This window comes from Syngnathus floridae, chromosome 17, assembly GCF_059516105.1.
Source record: "Syngnathus floridae isolate MCC-2025c chromosome 17, RoL_Sflo_1.0, whole genome shotgun sequence".
Classification (NCBI taxonomy): domain Eukaryota; kingdom Metazoa; phylum Chordata; class Actinopteri; order Syngnathiformes; family Syngnathidae; genus Syngnathus; species Syngnathus floridae.
Genome location: NC_142429.1, coordinates 6,782,885 through 6,799,554, shown reverse-complemented (window position 1 = coordinate 6,799,554; position 16,670 = coordinate 6,782,885). Strand labels below are relative to the sequence as shown.

Sequence of the window (16,670 nt, the reverse complement as noted above, 5' to 3'; positions counted from 1 at the left end):
CCCAATCCAGGCTATCGCTGCGCCACCCGCGCTGCTAGCGACATTGTCCTCTCTTGGGACTTCTTCAGGTTAGGTAACTCCACATATTTCGAGGGCATTTTGACACCCTCAATAGGCTAACCATCTCGGTTGCCATTATTCCAGGCCAAAGCATGACTTTGCGGCCTTTTTCCGACATGGCCGCCATGCGGAAATTCATTCATGCCGACCGACCAAAGTGCGTACTATTCATCCGACTTAGAGTAGACTAGAGCAGACTACAAAGTGGCAAAGTTCCCATTGATGGCAATGCATCAACGCATGTGGCGGCCATGTTAGCAGGGGCGAGTGTCCTATCAAAAATAATGGAAAGCAAGGACATTAGCGTAGCATTAGCATTGTAAGCACGGACCTCAAAAGGAGTGTTGTGTCTAACTATTCCATATCCATGGCTTTTAAAACATGCTTTCTTTTTTTGTACGGTACTTGCTGATGCCAGGCACTTTTTGGGACATGACTATCTGAACTCAGTCTCAGTCTTCTCCTTGTGAGCATCGGTAGACCGAGATCTTCACGGATCTCGTTTCGAGAGGTTCTTGAAACATAACGACCCCTCTCTTCTTCCGTTGCAACAAAAAGGGGTCAAATTGAAGTGAACTGACTCATCAACACACTTTGCTCCCTGCTCACAATAAGCTGCAGGCTTTAACAAACACACGTGTACATTTTAAAATAAAGGAGCGAGGCCCAGTTCACTACTGCAAATGAGTATACCTAGAGTGCAATTAGAGCTTTGGAAAGCAGAAGAAAGTCCCCCAGCCGACACCGTGGGCCGCAGCCTTCCTCGTGTATAATCATCATCATTTAGCACAGTATGCGCAGTCTATGTTTATTGCGATATTAATCCAGGATAAACAAAGCTTTTGACAAAACAAATTAACATCCCTCAATAGAAAGCGCCGTGCTAATGGAGCCTACCGAGACTGATATTAAAAAAGCGGATGAGACGGGAGGAGAAAGGGGAGCTCGGGAAGGTGCTGGGAAAGGCAAAATCAGGCCCAAGGTGCCTAAACGGTGTTTCACCCCGAGCTCTGGAGATCAGCATCAGCACATCATAACAGAGGAGCTAATTGTGGTGATTATGTTGGTAATTAGGCTGCGGATGAGGAAAGCTGTTTTCAGCCCCGTCTGATAATACGCATTCATTTGCTGTCAACTGACCAGGACCGCATTTGCTCTGCATATCGAGGGCTCGTTTGCAAATCCAAGATCTATTGCACACGTACCCTTTGGTGAGATGAATAATTCAGATGTTTTTTTTTTTGTACACACTGCACTATTTGCTATAATATTTACGATTTTTTTTTTTTAGCAAAAAAACCAAAAAAAAAAACAAGCTAAGCAGCAATGATGCAATGTGATATTATGCCAAGAGCTTCATTTTTGAATAATTTACAAGTTTCTCAGGTTTGGGCAGCATATTATTATTATTAAAAATACCATACTAGTAATGATGCATTTTAAAGCACCTATGATGGATTATTTTAAAAAAGGAAAAACATTACCGTAAGTAAATTACCCTGAAATTGAAAACACATGAAAAAGAATAATGTCTCATAAGAATAAATAAATAAGTAGAGAAGTATATTTATTCATAAGAATGAATAAACAAACATATAAATAAATAGATACATAAATAAAGATTGTGTTTTTGTGTTTTATATTTCCTATTATTTGGCCTTAAAGTTCTACTCAGGGAGTTCTCAATGCAAATATACATTATCAGTAGAATTCCCCTTTTGTTTTCCTGTTTTTAATCCCACCTATGACCTCCCCCTCCTCCCCCAGTGGGCTCTCTCTTGAGTGCGGCGGGCAAATGTCGCACAGCAGCGGATGCATCTATTTCCTGCTCACGTTCCAGCCACAGAGCTGCATCTTCCTCTTCAAAAAAAAAAAAGAGGAACAGGATGTGAGTTAAAGAAAGAGCCGCAATGGTAAGAATGTATCAAATGTGAATAAATCTTTTAAAGAGAGAAAACATACAAGAAATAAATAAAGCATGGCAAAAGGGAGATGACGGAGGGTAAGAAGTCGGCTCCTAAAGGTCAGGGAGATTGCGGTTGGACTGCTTGTTCTTTGGCCTCTCTCCTGACAACTCATTTCTCTCAAATGTATCACGCAAGTGCACTCCCTGAGCTCTTATCTTGTGCCAGCTCCTGTCTTTCCTACCCTTTCACCTCGCACTTGAATGCACCGCAGTGACCAATCCGAATGTGTCGGCCATTTTAAAATATCTCCCTAAAATAGACGTAAAACGGGGAAAATGAATGAAATTTATTCTACACCTGTATAAGGGGTCAAAAGTTTTGTACTTGGAAAAAAATAAAAACTTTCCAGTCACAAACTCCCCAAAAAAGAAACATTTTATTTTTCTCTTTTGTTGCAAGTACAAGAAGTCCATTTCTCATTGCGCATTTTACCTTTGTTGCTTTTGATCATCCGGCCCGTTGTCCCTATTTATTTACACGGTAGGAATAAAGCGGAATCACGCTGCGGTTCTCGTATGTACACGTTTTGTTTATAGTGTTGTCGTTCACAACCACACACAGGAGACAAAAGTCCACTTGGGCTGGCTAGGCTCTAACACAGAAAGTACCAGGAGGAGGAGCGGGGGGAGAGCCCCAAACTCTCCCGGGGATACAAATCCAAAGTCAACAAAAGGAATAAAAACATAGCAAGGCAGTCATGTCTTGGAATGCCTAAAAAGCAAAACAGGCAGAGAGGGGCAGCGGGTGAAAATGTTCTGGGAGAGGAAATGGGACAGCACCTCCACCTCTAATCCAGGAAAAGAAGGCAAACTCCTCTGAAACGTCTTCAACTGAAGATGGACAACTGGTTTCACTTGTAATCTTCAATAATGAGCACTTCTGGATATGTGTGTGAGTGTATGTGTGTGTGTGTACTTTCTGTTGTTCTGGCTCAACAATAGAGATTTTTTGGCAACAATGAAGAGCTTTTCTGTGAGACATTTTTTTTTTGCTGCTACGAGACGCCGCTCGTCTCCATAGCTGACTAGCAAACGATGGCCGGTACGAAAGGGTAAATAAGTGAGCAAATACAAAATGATAGTCTCGTCTCCGGAAACATTTTTCAGAGCTTTTGTTAGAGCAAAGTATTGAGAGATCCTAAAAGGGGAGAGGGGGTGGCCGGGGGTCGGTACATTCAGAGTGCTGGACTTGGTCCAAAGGAACCGGGTAGGCTTGGATCGATGTTTCTTAAAAAGTCAAAGGCTTCTTTTCTGAAGGTCACTCTGTTTTGTCTCTTCTATTGGTTCAGTCAAAGTTAAGAGAAAGAAAGGCAACCAAACAAGCAGGAAGTGGACCGGCGCGAGGGCACCGTAGGCTAGGAGGCAACTCTTGCCCTAACTCGGGTCCCCGAACTTCCCTCTCGGGGCTCCGGTCACAGGCTGGTGACCAGCTGCATTTGTCCATCGCCCTCGTTATGGGAGGACTCCTGAGCCTGGTGCGGAGGGTCCCCGCTCGGCCTCTTGGACTGGGCCTGGTAGAAGGTCTGCATGGGGGCGCCGCGAGAGCCCAAGGCGGGCCTCCCGGAGCTATAGTAAAGTTCTTCGGGGGGCTGGGCCGATCGGGGCACCACCTCCAGGGGTTCGGGACTGCTGTCCGGGTAGGGAGAGTCTCGCAGGTTGCTGATGCTGGTGTACAGAGATTCCCTGGCGGGTGAGTCCGGCGCTCTGTTGCCCGTCTGCCCACTGGAACTCTGACCGCTGTGGCCGAGACTCTCGGTGAGGTCGGCGGTGTAACTCTCTGACTCCTCCGGGTCGCTCTGGTAGAGGACAGACTGGGCTCGCTGTAGGAGCAGGGGCTCCTCTAGAGCTTTGTACAGCAGCTCTACATCCTGCGGCGTGCGCTGCCTGCCATCCCTCAGAAAGTCATCGTCTTGGTCTCCTGACTCGGGCCCGGCGGCTGCTCGAGGGTGCCCCCCGGCTAGGCCTCCGCAGACCCTGTCCCCGGCGTCGCCCCCTGCCATGTTCCCTCCGCCTCGCAGGTTGTTGTGCACCAGCTCAGAGATGATCATCTTCTCGAAGGCGGCCGCGTCGGAGAGATTCCGCCGGCCGCTGCCCAGCGTCTCCGAGCCGCGTGGGTTGAGCAGCGGCGGGGTGCTGTCGCCACCCCCGCCGCCGCCGCTACCGCTAAGGAAGTCACAGCTGCCACCGCCTCCTCCCCCTGGACCGGCACGCAGGGAGTAGCTGTTGTTGAAGTTGCCGTTCAGCGGCAGCGTTTCCATTCCGCAGGGGTCACGGGCCTTGGATGTGATCTCTGCATCCAAAAACAGAGAGAGAAACCAGTTTGGACTTCGAAGTCTGTAAAATCAAAGCCCAAACGTAACGACCGAAGACACTTACTTGGATCTCGGAAAGTTCCTGTCCATCCGAGAGAATGCCGTGCGAAGGCGATATAATGAAAGACGGGAAGTGTCATTTAATGCAACATTAACTTGATCAATTCATTTTTAAAGATTTTTAAATGGCCACCATTAATGGAATGAAAAAATATATCCGGCTTCTTTCGCCATCTTTGCGTCTCCTTCTTGGGAATCAACATCCCAATTCAGGCACTGCCTTGTCATTTAAAACGCAAATATAATGCGACCTTCCTCTTTGGGATTCTTTTGACAGCATGTGAATGCAGTTGAGTGATTTTATTTGCTCTTCCTTGAATCAATTCAAGAGTCCCGTCTGAACAGAAATGTCTCATTCTGCTCATTCTGGAGCAGCAGCCTTTCATTCAGGCAGTGCCACTGCGGTGTAATTAGACATTCGACTGAAGCGCTTTCTCCTCTTTACCGGCTCTCGAAAAAATGTCTGCGGCTGTCAGCCCTTGACGTATCTGTCGGGCGGAGCGTTGAAATATTTAACAGCGATGCCGCCTCACATTTCAGCGGCCGGACGATGGCCGAGATGGCAACGAAGGCAGAAAGTCCGAGTTCGGAGCAGTTTTTGATGCGTCACCTGGAGTCACGTTTTCCGGTGACTGCGATGATGTGCCAATTATTACCGATTATTTCCCAACTCCATTCTTTGTATTCACGCCGATTCATTATCCTCCTTAGCGACGGCACAATTGTCCCCCTTGTGATTTCTGGCAGTCAAAGTCGCAGCGAAACTTAACTCATCAGACTGCCATTCGAGATGAGGCCAGATGGCAAAGTCAGGCTGTTTGTTTTGCGCAGCCTGGTTAGATCCGTTTGACAGTTAACGCAGGAAAGGCAGTGTTACTTTTGTCAACTGTAGATGTACACACACACACGTACATAAACTAACCTGTGGAGTTGAAGACGCCGGGCGAGGGCGGGGTGAAGCTCTCCGCCAGCAGCGTGTTGTAAGGAGACGTGCCGCTGCGTGTCTGCAGCACCGGGTTGGCTAAAAGGTGGTTGCCCATGGCCGCTGTAATATAGCAAAATAAAACATCCACATACATATTGAGAAACTGGCACTTTGCATTCCAGGCAAATAAAGCCCAGTCTGGGTAATAACACCTGAAATGACACCAATGTTTACAGTTGCTCCAAACGGGGCTGTTTTTGTTACAGCGGTGTTTTATGGAGTCATTTCGTTGCCTCCTGATTGTAACCTTTGAGTAAAAAAACACAATTGGAAGGCAAAGTCACTGTTTGCTGTTATTGCCGTTTGTTTCCCTTTGGCTCTCAGGGAGGGAGGGGGGGAGGGAGGGAGAGAGAGGGGGAGGATCAGTAATGCATGCCATTATGTACGTAGTCCCAGAGTGCAGCCATTGAAACACAGTTAATTTTACACTGAAAATGTGAATGCCACCAAAAAGACAAATAGAAGTGAAAGCGCACGGAGGATGTGGCATAAAAGGCCCGAGGCAACCGCGAGCAGAAATGCCATGAAATTAAAAACAGGACAGCATGACGGAGAGCGCGCAGACGCCAAGTGCGAGCTGCAGGTACGGCCCCGGCCTGCCCTCGCCTTCATCACCTGGAAAATAAAAAGACGGCTATTTATTCATCATTTCCCCTCCTCCCTCGAAGCCTCTGGCAAAGCGTGTTGCCTGCTTTCTACTTTGGCTTGTTCTCTTATGTCGCTTCAACCATTTTTTTTTTATACTTCCTGTCGCCAGACACCCCCCCTTTCCACAAAGAGGCAAACGCCACCAAATTAATGTGGATACGCTCCTTTTAGGAATATCCGAGCTACTAGATTGAAGTGAAGAGGGAAAGTAGGGCAAAGGAAATCATTTTTGCAAGCGTGTCATGAGCACCTTGCTTCCAGGACCTGCCAGAAATTGTTGTGCAACATCGTGACACAATCTAGTGGAAAATTAAAAAAAATAAAGAAGCATCTTATTTTTGTTTTGAGCCGTTGTTTTATTTCCTTTGACTGGAAAGCAAACCTGCATCCTGGAATGTGGAAGGTGTTTGAACAATTGATCAAAACACGATTGCTAGCCTGCTAGCTGACATTAGCGCTGTAACATGCTCCCTATTTCACGCTCAAAATTTCATCAGTGCCATTGATCTGAGCAAATGATAAATCCATTAATTAGCCTCAATGTTCATGTCAGCTATGACGTCCACCCCGTTTATTCTTGAATCAATTAACATATTGTAATTCAAATTACAGCCGGCGTCTGGTTTCTATTGTACGCAATTAACCTCACGTCACATCTTTCTCTCAAATAAAATCTATTTACTATCGGTATCGCTCGGAGGTACGCGTGACGTCATGATGGAAAGATGTATGGTCTCAGTTTCTGAATTGGTTCCAGTTAAACAGCTTTGGTGACACGCTACTAAATTTCCTTCAGCGTACAGTGGGGTGCAAAAGAAGGCAAACTCACCGCGGTTGAGCGTGGGCGTGCTGTTGATATCCCCCGCCATGAAGGAAGATTCCGTCTGCTTCCGAACCGTGTCATTCCACATGCGGCGGATCCGGCTCTGAGGGAAGGAGCAGCGGAGGGTGAGGAAAAAAAAAACAAACGTGTGGTGGCGGGCATGGGTGAGGAGTGGGGGAGTTTTATAGCTCTGCGGGGATGCTGTAATCACAACTGCGGCGTTTGCTATAAGCCACAAAGAAAACAAGAGACGCAAAGAGACAACTAGGAGACAATGTCATGTCATCACGAAAGGGCCAAATAACGACGAGATGTGCCAGACATGATTGCGGCAGCTGATGTTGTCCCATTATGAAAAACATTCTTTATTGCCTGCGAGAATTGTTTCCGATGCTGCGTGTTGCTTGATTGCTGTTTAACACATAAAACAGACCAAAAATGTGTTTTTCGAGAAAAACGTCTTAGTCACGCACACATTTAACGACTGGCCTTAAAGTATGTAAAATTGCACATTGGTATCGAATGAGAAACAATACAAAATATAGTATATTTTAGCACTTGGTATTTGGTGTGTTACAATTTTAACCATGCAATGATAAGTAACAAATGCAAAAAAAAATTAAATAAAAAATTATCTCTCTGAGTGTGCAAATGCACCTAAATTCGTGGCTATTGTGTGAACTCGACAATACAAGCTTTTAAGCTAAGTGGCTTCAGTTTACCGAACACCCCTTTACAAGCCAAAAAAAAAAAAAAAGTCTGTGTATATTTTTCCTGATTTACAGGGCTATTTATCTTGTTATGACTCAAATTTGCTGGCAAAAATAAAGTGCGGCCAATCCATCCCATTTTGGATGAAACTCAATCACATCGGTAAGAACCATTTGTCATTTGCACACAATTTCCGAGCTCAGCGAGAGAAGAATGACGCACGGCGGACGTGACAAAAATAAATGAATAAATTAGTCAATTGAAAAAAAGAGGATGGATTAAAAAAAATGTAAAAAAAAATAAAACAAAAAAATAACAAAACAAATAATTAAATAAATCGCATGTGTCATGCAAAAAGCACAAGGCATCCATCTTGCCTGCACCTGTCTGTGGGCCGCCGCATGTCGCGCTTGACTGCCGCTGTAGTAACGATTGTTGGCACGCAGGCCAGAGTTCTTCATGGCGCCGTGGGAGCTGCTGGTGGACGTGCGGTTGCAGCAATAGGAATGACGCAGGCACTTGCTGTACTCCTTGTGGACCTGCGACGTACGGGCAAAAAACACATTTGTCACAGCAGCCCTGGTGCGGAGAAGAAAGCTGGAGAACACACACAGTCATCATGGGACGTAACATAAGTTGGAGGCCAGAAGAGACCAGAGACCTTTTTCTGAAGAGCGCAGTGGAAAATGAAGATGAACATGCCCTGGAAGGCGTTGAAGGTGGTGAAGAGGTACGCCATGATGAGAGAATTCTCGTTGATGAACAGCAGGCCGAATGCCCAGGTCAGCCCCAAGAGGAACAACAGAGTGATGGCGCCCAACACCCATGACCTGCAAGACAACATGTCATCACATCACAATGATTCCAGCAGCAGCCTTACTAAACACGCAATTTGAATCACAGGTGAAGGCAAACACTTCAGCTGTGAGTGTTAATAAACAGCTCAGAAAGATTTGTTTACTATCTGTCAAACGGCTGCTTGTTGTGAACTTTGAGTTGAGTGGAGCTCTCTGTCGCTATATCCTTTCATTTATTTAAGCAGACAATTGAGATGACACATTGTTATTTTGCGAGCCGAGAGGCAATTTAGAGTCCAGAGACTTGCCCGAGGACAAATTGTTTCTATATTTCCTATGGTGAAAAACTATTTTAAACCCTCAACCAATTTGAAGACTTCAGCTTGTGTTCGTGCTGAAAGGTTCCACTGTATAACTTCATGTTAAAAAAAAAAATCAAAAAACTTGCAAAGTCCATCTCACTTGATGCTATCCAGACGGCTGGAGTCAGGCTTGAGCGCCGACGAGTTTCGAACCATCTTGTGTAAGGTGATCATCAGCAGAACGAGGTTGAGCTAAGATAAGGAAGAGAGAGAGAGCGCGAGCAATCAAATAAAAGTGCAGCGGAGCGTGGAGCAAAACGCCCGCCTTTGCACTTTCCATAACCTCAACCCAAGTACCACGCGATACTCTCCAGGTTTGACTGCGCAATATCGAAAGCGCACGCCAGAGAGAGACAAAAGAGCCATCACGCTGGCAGACAGTAAAGCTAATACCATAATAACAAATGAAACGGGTCCAATGAAGCTCCAGATGAAGTAGTTATCCACCCGCAGCCAGCATCTGGAGTGGCACACAGAGGAGAAGGGAATTAGACCGAAGTGAGCTCAAACACAGTCACACACAATTTGGTTGTCTCTGTGGATTATTACGCGAGGGCTAATCATCGAGCTTTTGGCTAAGTGTGTTCACGGAGGCCGGTCCGCGGGGAGGCGCGGGATATTACGCTCCCTGCCGGGGCTACTTCTCAATCAGCAGGTGCCAAAAAAAAAAAGAGAGTCCGCCTCGGCACGTACGCTTTCTTGGTCCCGTAGCTCCTGTAGTCAATGGCCGCCGAGATGCCCACCACCAGCGCGGGGAAGCAGTAGCCGCACAGGTAGTAGTACTTTTTACGGGAGTACTCGCTCTCAAACACCTCCACCAGCATGAGATAGAGCTGCACGCCCTCCAGACACATCCACGAGAAGGCGGCCAAGAAGAAGAAATGCAGCAGTCCGGCGAAAATGGGACAGGCGATCTGAAGCGAAGGGGGAGATTGAGGAGCAGGGAGGAAATTCAAGTGGAGAGGACAGAAGAGAAGCAAAACTATCAGCTAGTGTAGTTGTTCGGTTTGGGTGGAGGAGGGGGGGGAAAGGGAGAAAACTGACTTGAAGAGGTTATCAAAAGTCTACACACCCAAGTTCAAATGTTATTTTTTTGGGGGATAAAAAAAAACCAATCAAATCAAGACTCAATTAAAAAAATCAAAAAGCAGCTGAAGTAATGTGGTTGCCCAAATTTCATGTGTAGGTGTACCTAATGAAGTGTCCCATGTCTTCTCAATCTACGCAGTCCTACAAATGTGCAAGTTTCCAAGAAATTTCACCGTAAAGTTCACCTGGTAGTCGGTCTTGTCGATGCCGACGAGGAAGAGCAGCTCGGCGACAAACAGGTTGACGCAAAGGTTCTTGTGGATGGTATTGCGGTCCGTCTGGAGGCCGCGCAGGAAGCAGAAGGTTGAGATGCAGATGGCCAGGCACACCAGCGAGATGACGATGCCCACCCAGGTGATCACAAACAGGATCAGCTCCTGCATTCTGCCCTGGAACTGAGGCCCCCGGGAGGCGGAGAAAAAACAACCCGAGAGGGGGACGGGAGGACAAATGAGACAAATTGAGGTGGCAACAACATGAGACAAAGTGCGAGGACGACAGCGAGATGAGAAATGAGCGTGCCGAGCGACAGCACAAAAGGAGAAGGCAGAGAAAAGGCAACAGCGCTCCATTTAATATTTGTAAATATATGCAAAGAGCTAAAGTGTGAAGACAAGAGACAAGACATCCTGGGTTTAAAAAAAAATGTGAATGTCAGCTGGAAATTGGAAGACAGGAATTTGTAAGCCTCCGCAAGTGTCGGTCGGCTTGAAAGATGGACAGAAGGAAATATTTCCAAACAAAGAGGCTGTCAACTTGCAGAGCGTGCATTAATGCGGCCGCATTAATTACTCCCACTGCTGGACCGCATGGCCATTACAGGCGGGCATTTCCTTCATCACTGATCGGGAAAATTAACAATCAATTATCCCTTCATTCTTAATATGATTAGACTCATTATAAGGGCAGAAAACGTGGAACAAAATGGCTTCTTCCACACAGAAAGTCTTAATATTCAGCTATTTATTTCAAAACCCGCAACAATTTTTCTGCGTTTTTGAATCCCCCGAGGATCCCACAAGATGGCGCCCAAGCCCTGGCTAATAAATAGCAAGGTAGTAATTGGTGTCAAGGAAGTATGTTGGAGCGATACATCTCGACTTTTGTAAGATCTTTGTATGTTGGGGAGCGGCTAGGTTTGGCCTGGGTTGTTAGTGGAAATTCTAAAGTAGGCTTGACTCTTATCCAATGCCAACTCATTAGCATAACCTAAAAGTATATCAGTTAGTTCCAAGTCGAACGAGGCCTTCTCGTGTACTCACGTCGGTGTCGTGATGCGTCATGAGCACGGCGAAGTTGGTGAGGTGGCTGCAGGAGCAGGTGGTGTGTGTGTCGTTGGTGTCCAGCAGCCTGCAGCCCTGCGTGGACCACTGGCCCGTCATGGAGCGCTCCGAGTAGTTCCAAAAGGAGCAGTTTGGGCTGTAGTAGTTCTCCAACTGGGAGAAGAAAAGTTAACAATACGTAAAGGAATGTTGAAGGATTACAACACAACATCATCAATCGTCCATGTTGCTTTGCATTGTGTGTAGCATTAAGCTAGCAGACAAAATGATATGGTGTTTAGTTTTTGTTTTGTTTTTCAGTAGCTTGAAACTTTTTGTTGGCTACTGTTAGCTAGCGCTCACTGAAAACATCCCGTGCACCTTTGAAGTGAGTGAGACACCCACCTGTAGATGTTTGAGCGTGAACACCACCGGCTCGGTGAGGAACACGCGGCTGGACTCCTTGTTGATGGAGGCCGAGATAACGTGGGAGTTGACCGCCAGGCGCCTCCGGCCGTGGGCTGGCTGCGCGTCCATCTTGACCGTGGCGTTCTCGGTTGACAGGAAGGAGCCCAGGTTCTTATACATGATGAACACCACCTTCACTTGCCCTGCGAGACGCAACCAGAGAGGCGGAAAGTAAAAACGGGAGCGCAAATGGAAGCAAAACGGGGCCGTAATATGCTAATGGCGCTAAGAGTGAGCTATGGAAGGGCGGGGAGTGAAGGGGCGAGAGAGCGGGAGACAAAGAGAGGGAGTTAGTGAAGGTTAGAATGATGGGAAAGAGCGTTTCATTTTAACGGGTAGCGGCGAGCGAGATTTAATGCGGAGGCCAATGGAACATTCATCCCTCAAGCATTCACAGATCTCTTATTATTCCGTATGAATATTTCATGCGCGTTTGTTTCAATCATTCTAATCTGGTTGCCGAGCGCAGACAGACAACAGAGGAGGGATTGGGATGAGAGCAAAAGATTGCTGAGATCGCCAGGCGCGACCGGCGGCGGGCCCGATTGTGATCGACATGCCTGCCCGGCCATTCTATTAAGACTCCAAACCGTCGCGGAGCGGCGGGAAAAAAAATAAATGGTCTCAGCGCTTTTTGTTAATCTGATTAGCCCGTTATTACGAAGCTCTAACTCAGTCGATGCTTTAGGCTGGCATAAAAATGCAAATGGACTGAGTGAGCGGGGAAGTTAAGGTAGAGCAGGGTGGGCAAAGTATGGCCCGTGAGATACTTAAGGTCTGCTATGTTTTTAAATGCGGTCCGCTGAATTTTTATATTGCTGACCGTTGCGACTGTACTGCTTGATGGTGGACGCCGACAGATGGATGGTGCTGTCGTTGGCGTGGTTGAGAGGGAAGGACAAGTCCTGCAGTTCCATCTCCGTGTTCAGAACGTGCACCTCCAGATCTTGCGGTGGTGGAAAAAAAAACATTATAAGACACGGATGATCCTTTTTGAGTAGTTGAGTGTTGTTCTCGCTCACCAATGTTGGCCGCTCGGTCGGAGAATCGAGTCCCGTACATGTTGTTGGCCAGAAGGAAGGCTCCTTTCTCCAGGATGTCCAGCAGCATGGTGGCCGTGTGAGCCTGCTCCGTGCTGTTCATGTCCTGCCACGAGTCCAGCGAATCGGGACGGAGGAGGTTGTCCACCGTCTGCACCACCGCCTGCGCAACATTTTCACTTTATTGTCAAAAGAATGCAGTCAGTCAATTAATAATGTAAAAACAGTCAAGCCGAGACATCTCGGGATTTATTCTTCATCTTGTCTTCACTTCCTCGCATTTTGTATCTACTCCATGACAGCCACATTACACATTCTATTCCCTCCAAATAAAATTCATTTAAATGGCAATTTTATTTGAGTAGCCCGTTTGATGAATCATGTAATTCTCTTCTAGAGGCCTCTCGGAATGAAAGATTGACTCGGTCGCTCGTGCCATGGCAGGCAGTCAGAGTCTTTTCTGCTCATAAAATCTACATGGCATTCAAATTGGCTCCATCATTGCCGAATAGTCGACTCTCCAAAATAGCGTGTAGGAGCTATTCTTCTTGCAACAACAGCTTATGAGGTGTCATGTAACTGCACTGCGAAAAGGTCATGGAGATAAGAAAGGCTCCTTTCATCATTACAAGGACAAACACACACGTGTGTACCTGTTTTTATGATATTACGTTATCGCTTTCGCAGATATTGCTGAAATATTGAAAAGGTGCAGCTTGGTAGGACAAAACGCCTCACATGCTAACGGCTAAGGTTGGGAAAATTAATAGAAAAGCCCATAATTGTTTTATCAAATATTACAATTTTATTCTTTCATCCTATTCTAATTGGAGCTGCCACTTGTAAGAGAAACACTAATTAGAAAACAGGAACGAGGCTCCCTGGAGGATTCAAATTTGCTTCACAAGTGTGAAAAGCTGGTAGACAAAAGAGAACACGTACCTGGATGTAGGCCCGACACGTCCGCTCGCGCTTCTGGAACTGGGTGGACAGAAAAAATAAGTCAAGACGAAAAGAATATAAAAAAAAATCGATAAATCCGACTTTATGCCTGCACCTTATTGTAGTTGCGTGCAGCCGACTCCTTGTTGCCGGGCCTGAGGGACTGCAGCTGGGCATCCAGGATGTCCAGGAGCTGCTCGATCAGTCTCACCGACGAGCTGATGTCCCCGGCCTGAATCCGCCCTCGCGTGTGGTTGGCCAGCTCGCCGGCGATGTTCGCCGCATTCTCTCCGCTTTTGATCTTTTTGGAGAAAAAGCACACAAACACGTGTTTTATTCAAGAGGAGCCAGCCGGCGCTAACAACAGGCTTTGATTCCGCCTATTTCAAACTGTGTGGCTTCACACGTCGAGCAGAAGTAAAAAGAAAACGTGCATTTTGTATCTCCATAAAAAAAAAAAAAAAAAAAAAAAATCTCTCTCGAGTTATCATTTTTCCCCAGACCCTCAGAACGGGATCTTCATCACAGCTCTTCTTGTAAACAAACCTTGTAGTACACACTGTCAAGTGGAAGCTCAGTTCACAAATCACACCCTGAGCGACTGCTTTTGCGCCGCCGCTATCGATCGTTGCCAAAAGCAAGAGATTACTCACGGCGTGAAACTTTTCCATTCTCCGACGTGAGCAGACAAAGTTAGTTGTGCCTTAAATAGAAAAAAAAAAAGCGGCGGGGATCCGCTCTCGAAGTGAAATTCACCGTACGATAATGATTCGAGCTCACACTCGCGTGTTTTGGCACGAACAACATGGACGTCTCGCTGAAATCAACAGGTGCGTAAATAATTCTAATACATTTTACTTTTTTCTCGGCAGCGAGCGTGTGACCCGCTTCCTCAAAAGTAATGGAACTTTACTTGACTGGAAGTACATGAGAGTGAGTTAATTAAGTATTAAGAGCAGATGGGTGGTAATGAAGGGCCAGCTGAAATGAGTGTGTATATTAATAAGAGCAGCCTTGGAGATATGTAAATACACGAGGAGGTGCGCGAGGGAGCATGGAGGCCACGAGGAGGCCAAGAGGAGCAGGCTCCGGGGTCTCACCTTCTGGGCTACCTGGTTGACCCATGGGGACGTGCAGTTGCTCAGGTCAGGACCGCGCGGGTTCCACATGACCTGCTCGGTCAAACACTGGAAGGAAGCGATGCCTGGAGATCAGCAGTGGGAAGGTAAGATGCATTAGGTGTGTGCAATTAAAGGACAGAAAGTGTGTGTGTTTTAAATGAAGTTAATGTTTGGTCGAGAAAGTTAGAGTTGTTCATCTAAAGAGGTATATTACAGCCATTTTGAAAAGCTCTTTTAAAATATGTGCCATATTGATAATATCATATCCGGTGTGCCTCAAGGATCTGTGCTCGGTCCTAAGCTTTTTTTCTTTACATCACCAATTAAGAATTTTTTAAGCTTCGATATTGTAGCTAGCATTTTAATACTAGCAACTGTATTTTCTCCCCTCAGTTTAGGCACGCTACCATTCTTTGTAGCAACTATGTAGATACAGTTGACCGCGAAAAGGGCTAAGTAGGGTCGCGTGGGAACCTGGGTGGAGACGTTGGATTTGGAAACAAGCTTTTACGCTGTTAACAAAAGCAAGCATTTAAAATGCACCCGGACGCAAAACATGATAAAAATACATCGCACATGATCCCTCAATATCTTATAAAAGCTTCCCCCCCACCCCTGAAGGGAAGCGTCGTCTTCTTCTAGCCGGGCTGTCATTTCCAGCAAGCGTGTTGTGTTTAACGGAGCGGGTTCACAGAAAGGACAGCACTCTAGGATGAGCCCAGAGAAGCGTCCGTCCCGCTAGGAGTACAAACAAGCGGCGTCGAGATGCAAACACAAGGGCGAAGAAAAGAAGGAAGAAGAGGGGAAGCGATTAAAGACAACACAGCGAGCGGAGGGATCAGAGAGGATGCGCTGGTGCATTTAAACGGCCTATTTCCTGCTCTTGTCCATCGCATGCAGATTGGCTTCGAGAGCTAATTTAGTGCGGCTAATGTAACGTTAATGTATTCCCACCGAGCAAAACATCTTGCACACGCAGCAAACAACAACGCTAAGCGAGCAAGAAAGAACAGTTTGCCCGTTTGGAAGAATAGAAGGTAGCACAAAAAAAAAAAAAAAAAAGGAGATGAGGCCAGTGTTGCCTCGGCTTTCATTTCATTATTCGCCACTTTCAATCAGCTCGCTTTCTGTGGGGGATGAGCCTTTCATTTGTGGAGGAGCCGTTTTCATCTGAGAGTCCTCGGGGACGTTTGCCTGCTGGCCAGGACGATGCGACAAGACCAAAACTATAGATAGATTTTTTTTTTTTTTTTTTCCCCCACATAGCATCACATGCATGGTGGATATATCAGTATCAGAAAAACTTAACAGTACACCATGCTGCACTCAAAATATAAAACATTGCATTTTTAAATAGCTTTCATTTGTTCCACTACCACAAAACCCCAGGAAAAAAAATCTTTCTTTATTGAAATGATAGTATAGAAGATTTCCCCTTACCGAGAGATCCTTTGGGACAGGGGCGGTCCACCGTCTCCCCTCTCAGCGTGCTGGGCCACTGGACGCCCCGCACCAGCTTGCTCTCGCAGACGTAGGGGCCCTGCGAGGACGGCGGCGTCCAGCGGGTGACGGGCACGGTGGCCGTGATGGCCCGGAGGTCAGGGTGCTTGTTGATGGAGCTGATGGGCCGCAACGTTGGGGCCACCGGACGGGCGGTGGAGGGGCTGGCGCTGGAGGTGAAGGGCCGGGCCGGGACGGTGGTGGTCACCTGTGTGGTGGTCAGAGGACCTGAGGGAACAATCACACAGAAATACATTCAGGGATTGTTTCTATGGCATTTTATGTTAACATTAAGACAGCAGGCAAGTTATATGGTTGATATTAGTATCAATATTCTAATATTGATATAATATTGATAATTAAAATATACTAAAATATTATAATATAATATTATAATAATATAATATTTTAATATTATATTATATTATAGCTATGATGAATTAATATAATGTTAAAATGTAATGTTATAATTATACTATTCAGGATCAATAATAAAATAATTCTCGTGGGTTTGCTGCCATCAA

At 46.3% G+C, this 16,670-nt stretch overlaps 1 protein-coding gene across 10 annotated transcripts in view; it reads right to left on the bottom strand.

The window, feature by feature from the left end:
* Positions 1 to 1,721: 1,721 nt before the first annotated feature.
* adgrl1a (adhesion G protein-coupled receptor L1a) overlaps positions 1,722 to 16,670 on the bottom strand; it is a 124,835-nt gene continuing 109,886 nt past the window's right edge. For 6 of the 10 annotated variants that reach the window (XM_088357296.1, XM_088357292.1, XM_088357294.1 and 3 more), the window contains 18 exons: positions 16,087 to 16,374; positions 14,626 to 14,729; positions 13,641 to 13,826; positions 13,526 to 13,564; positions 12,566 to 12,746; positions 12,367 to 12,489; positions 11,481 to 11,686; positions 11,076 to 11,249; positions 9,999 to 10,208; positions 9,418 to 9,638; positions 9,118 to 9,184; positions 8,825 to 8,916; positions 8,227 to 8,395; positions 7,943 to 8,104; positions 6,861 to 6,957; positions 5,321 to 5,443; positions 4,403 to 4,420; positions 2,385 to 4,316 (listed from right to left, as the gene is read on the bottom strand). In XM_088357296.1, the coding sequence (XP_088213422.1) occupies positions 3,439 to 4,316; positions 4,403 to 4,420; positions 5,321 to 5,443; positions 6,861 to 6,957; positions 7,943 to 8,104; positions 8,227 to 8,395; positions 8,825 to 8,916; positions 9,118 to 9,184; positions 9,418 to 9,638; positions 9,999 to 10,208; positions 11,076 to 11,249; positions 11,481 to 11,686; positions 12,367 to 12,489; positions 12,566 to 12,746; positions 13,526 to 13,564; positions 13,641 to 13,826; positions 14,626 to 14,729; positions 16,087 to 16,374 (3,338 nt within the window). In that variant the 3' untranslated portion in view covers positions 2,385 to 3,438. Of the gene's footprint in view, positions 1,921 to 2,384; positions 4,317 to 4,402; positions 4,421 to 5,320; positions 5,444 to 6,860; positions 6,958 to 7,942; positions 8,105 to 8,226; positions 8,396 to 8,824; positions 8,917 to 9,117; positions 9,185 to 9,417; positions 9,639 to 9,998; positions 10,209 to 11,075; positions 11,250 to 11,480; positions 11,687 to 12,366; positions 12,490 to 12,565; positions 12,747 to 13,525; positions 13,565 to 13,640; positions 13,827 to 14,625; positions 14,730 to 16,086; positions 16,375 to 16,670 lie in introns of those variants that run through there. The other 4 variants (XM_088357297.1, XM_088357302.1, XM_088357298.1 and 1 more) reach the window with 4 other exon arrangements.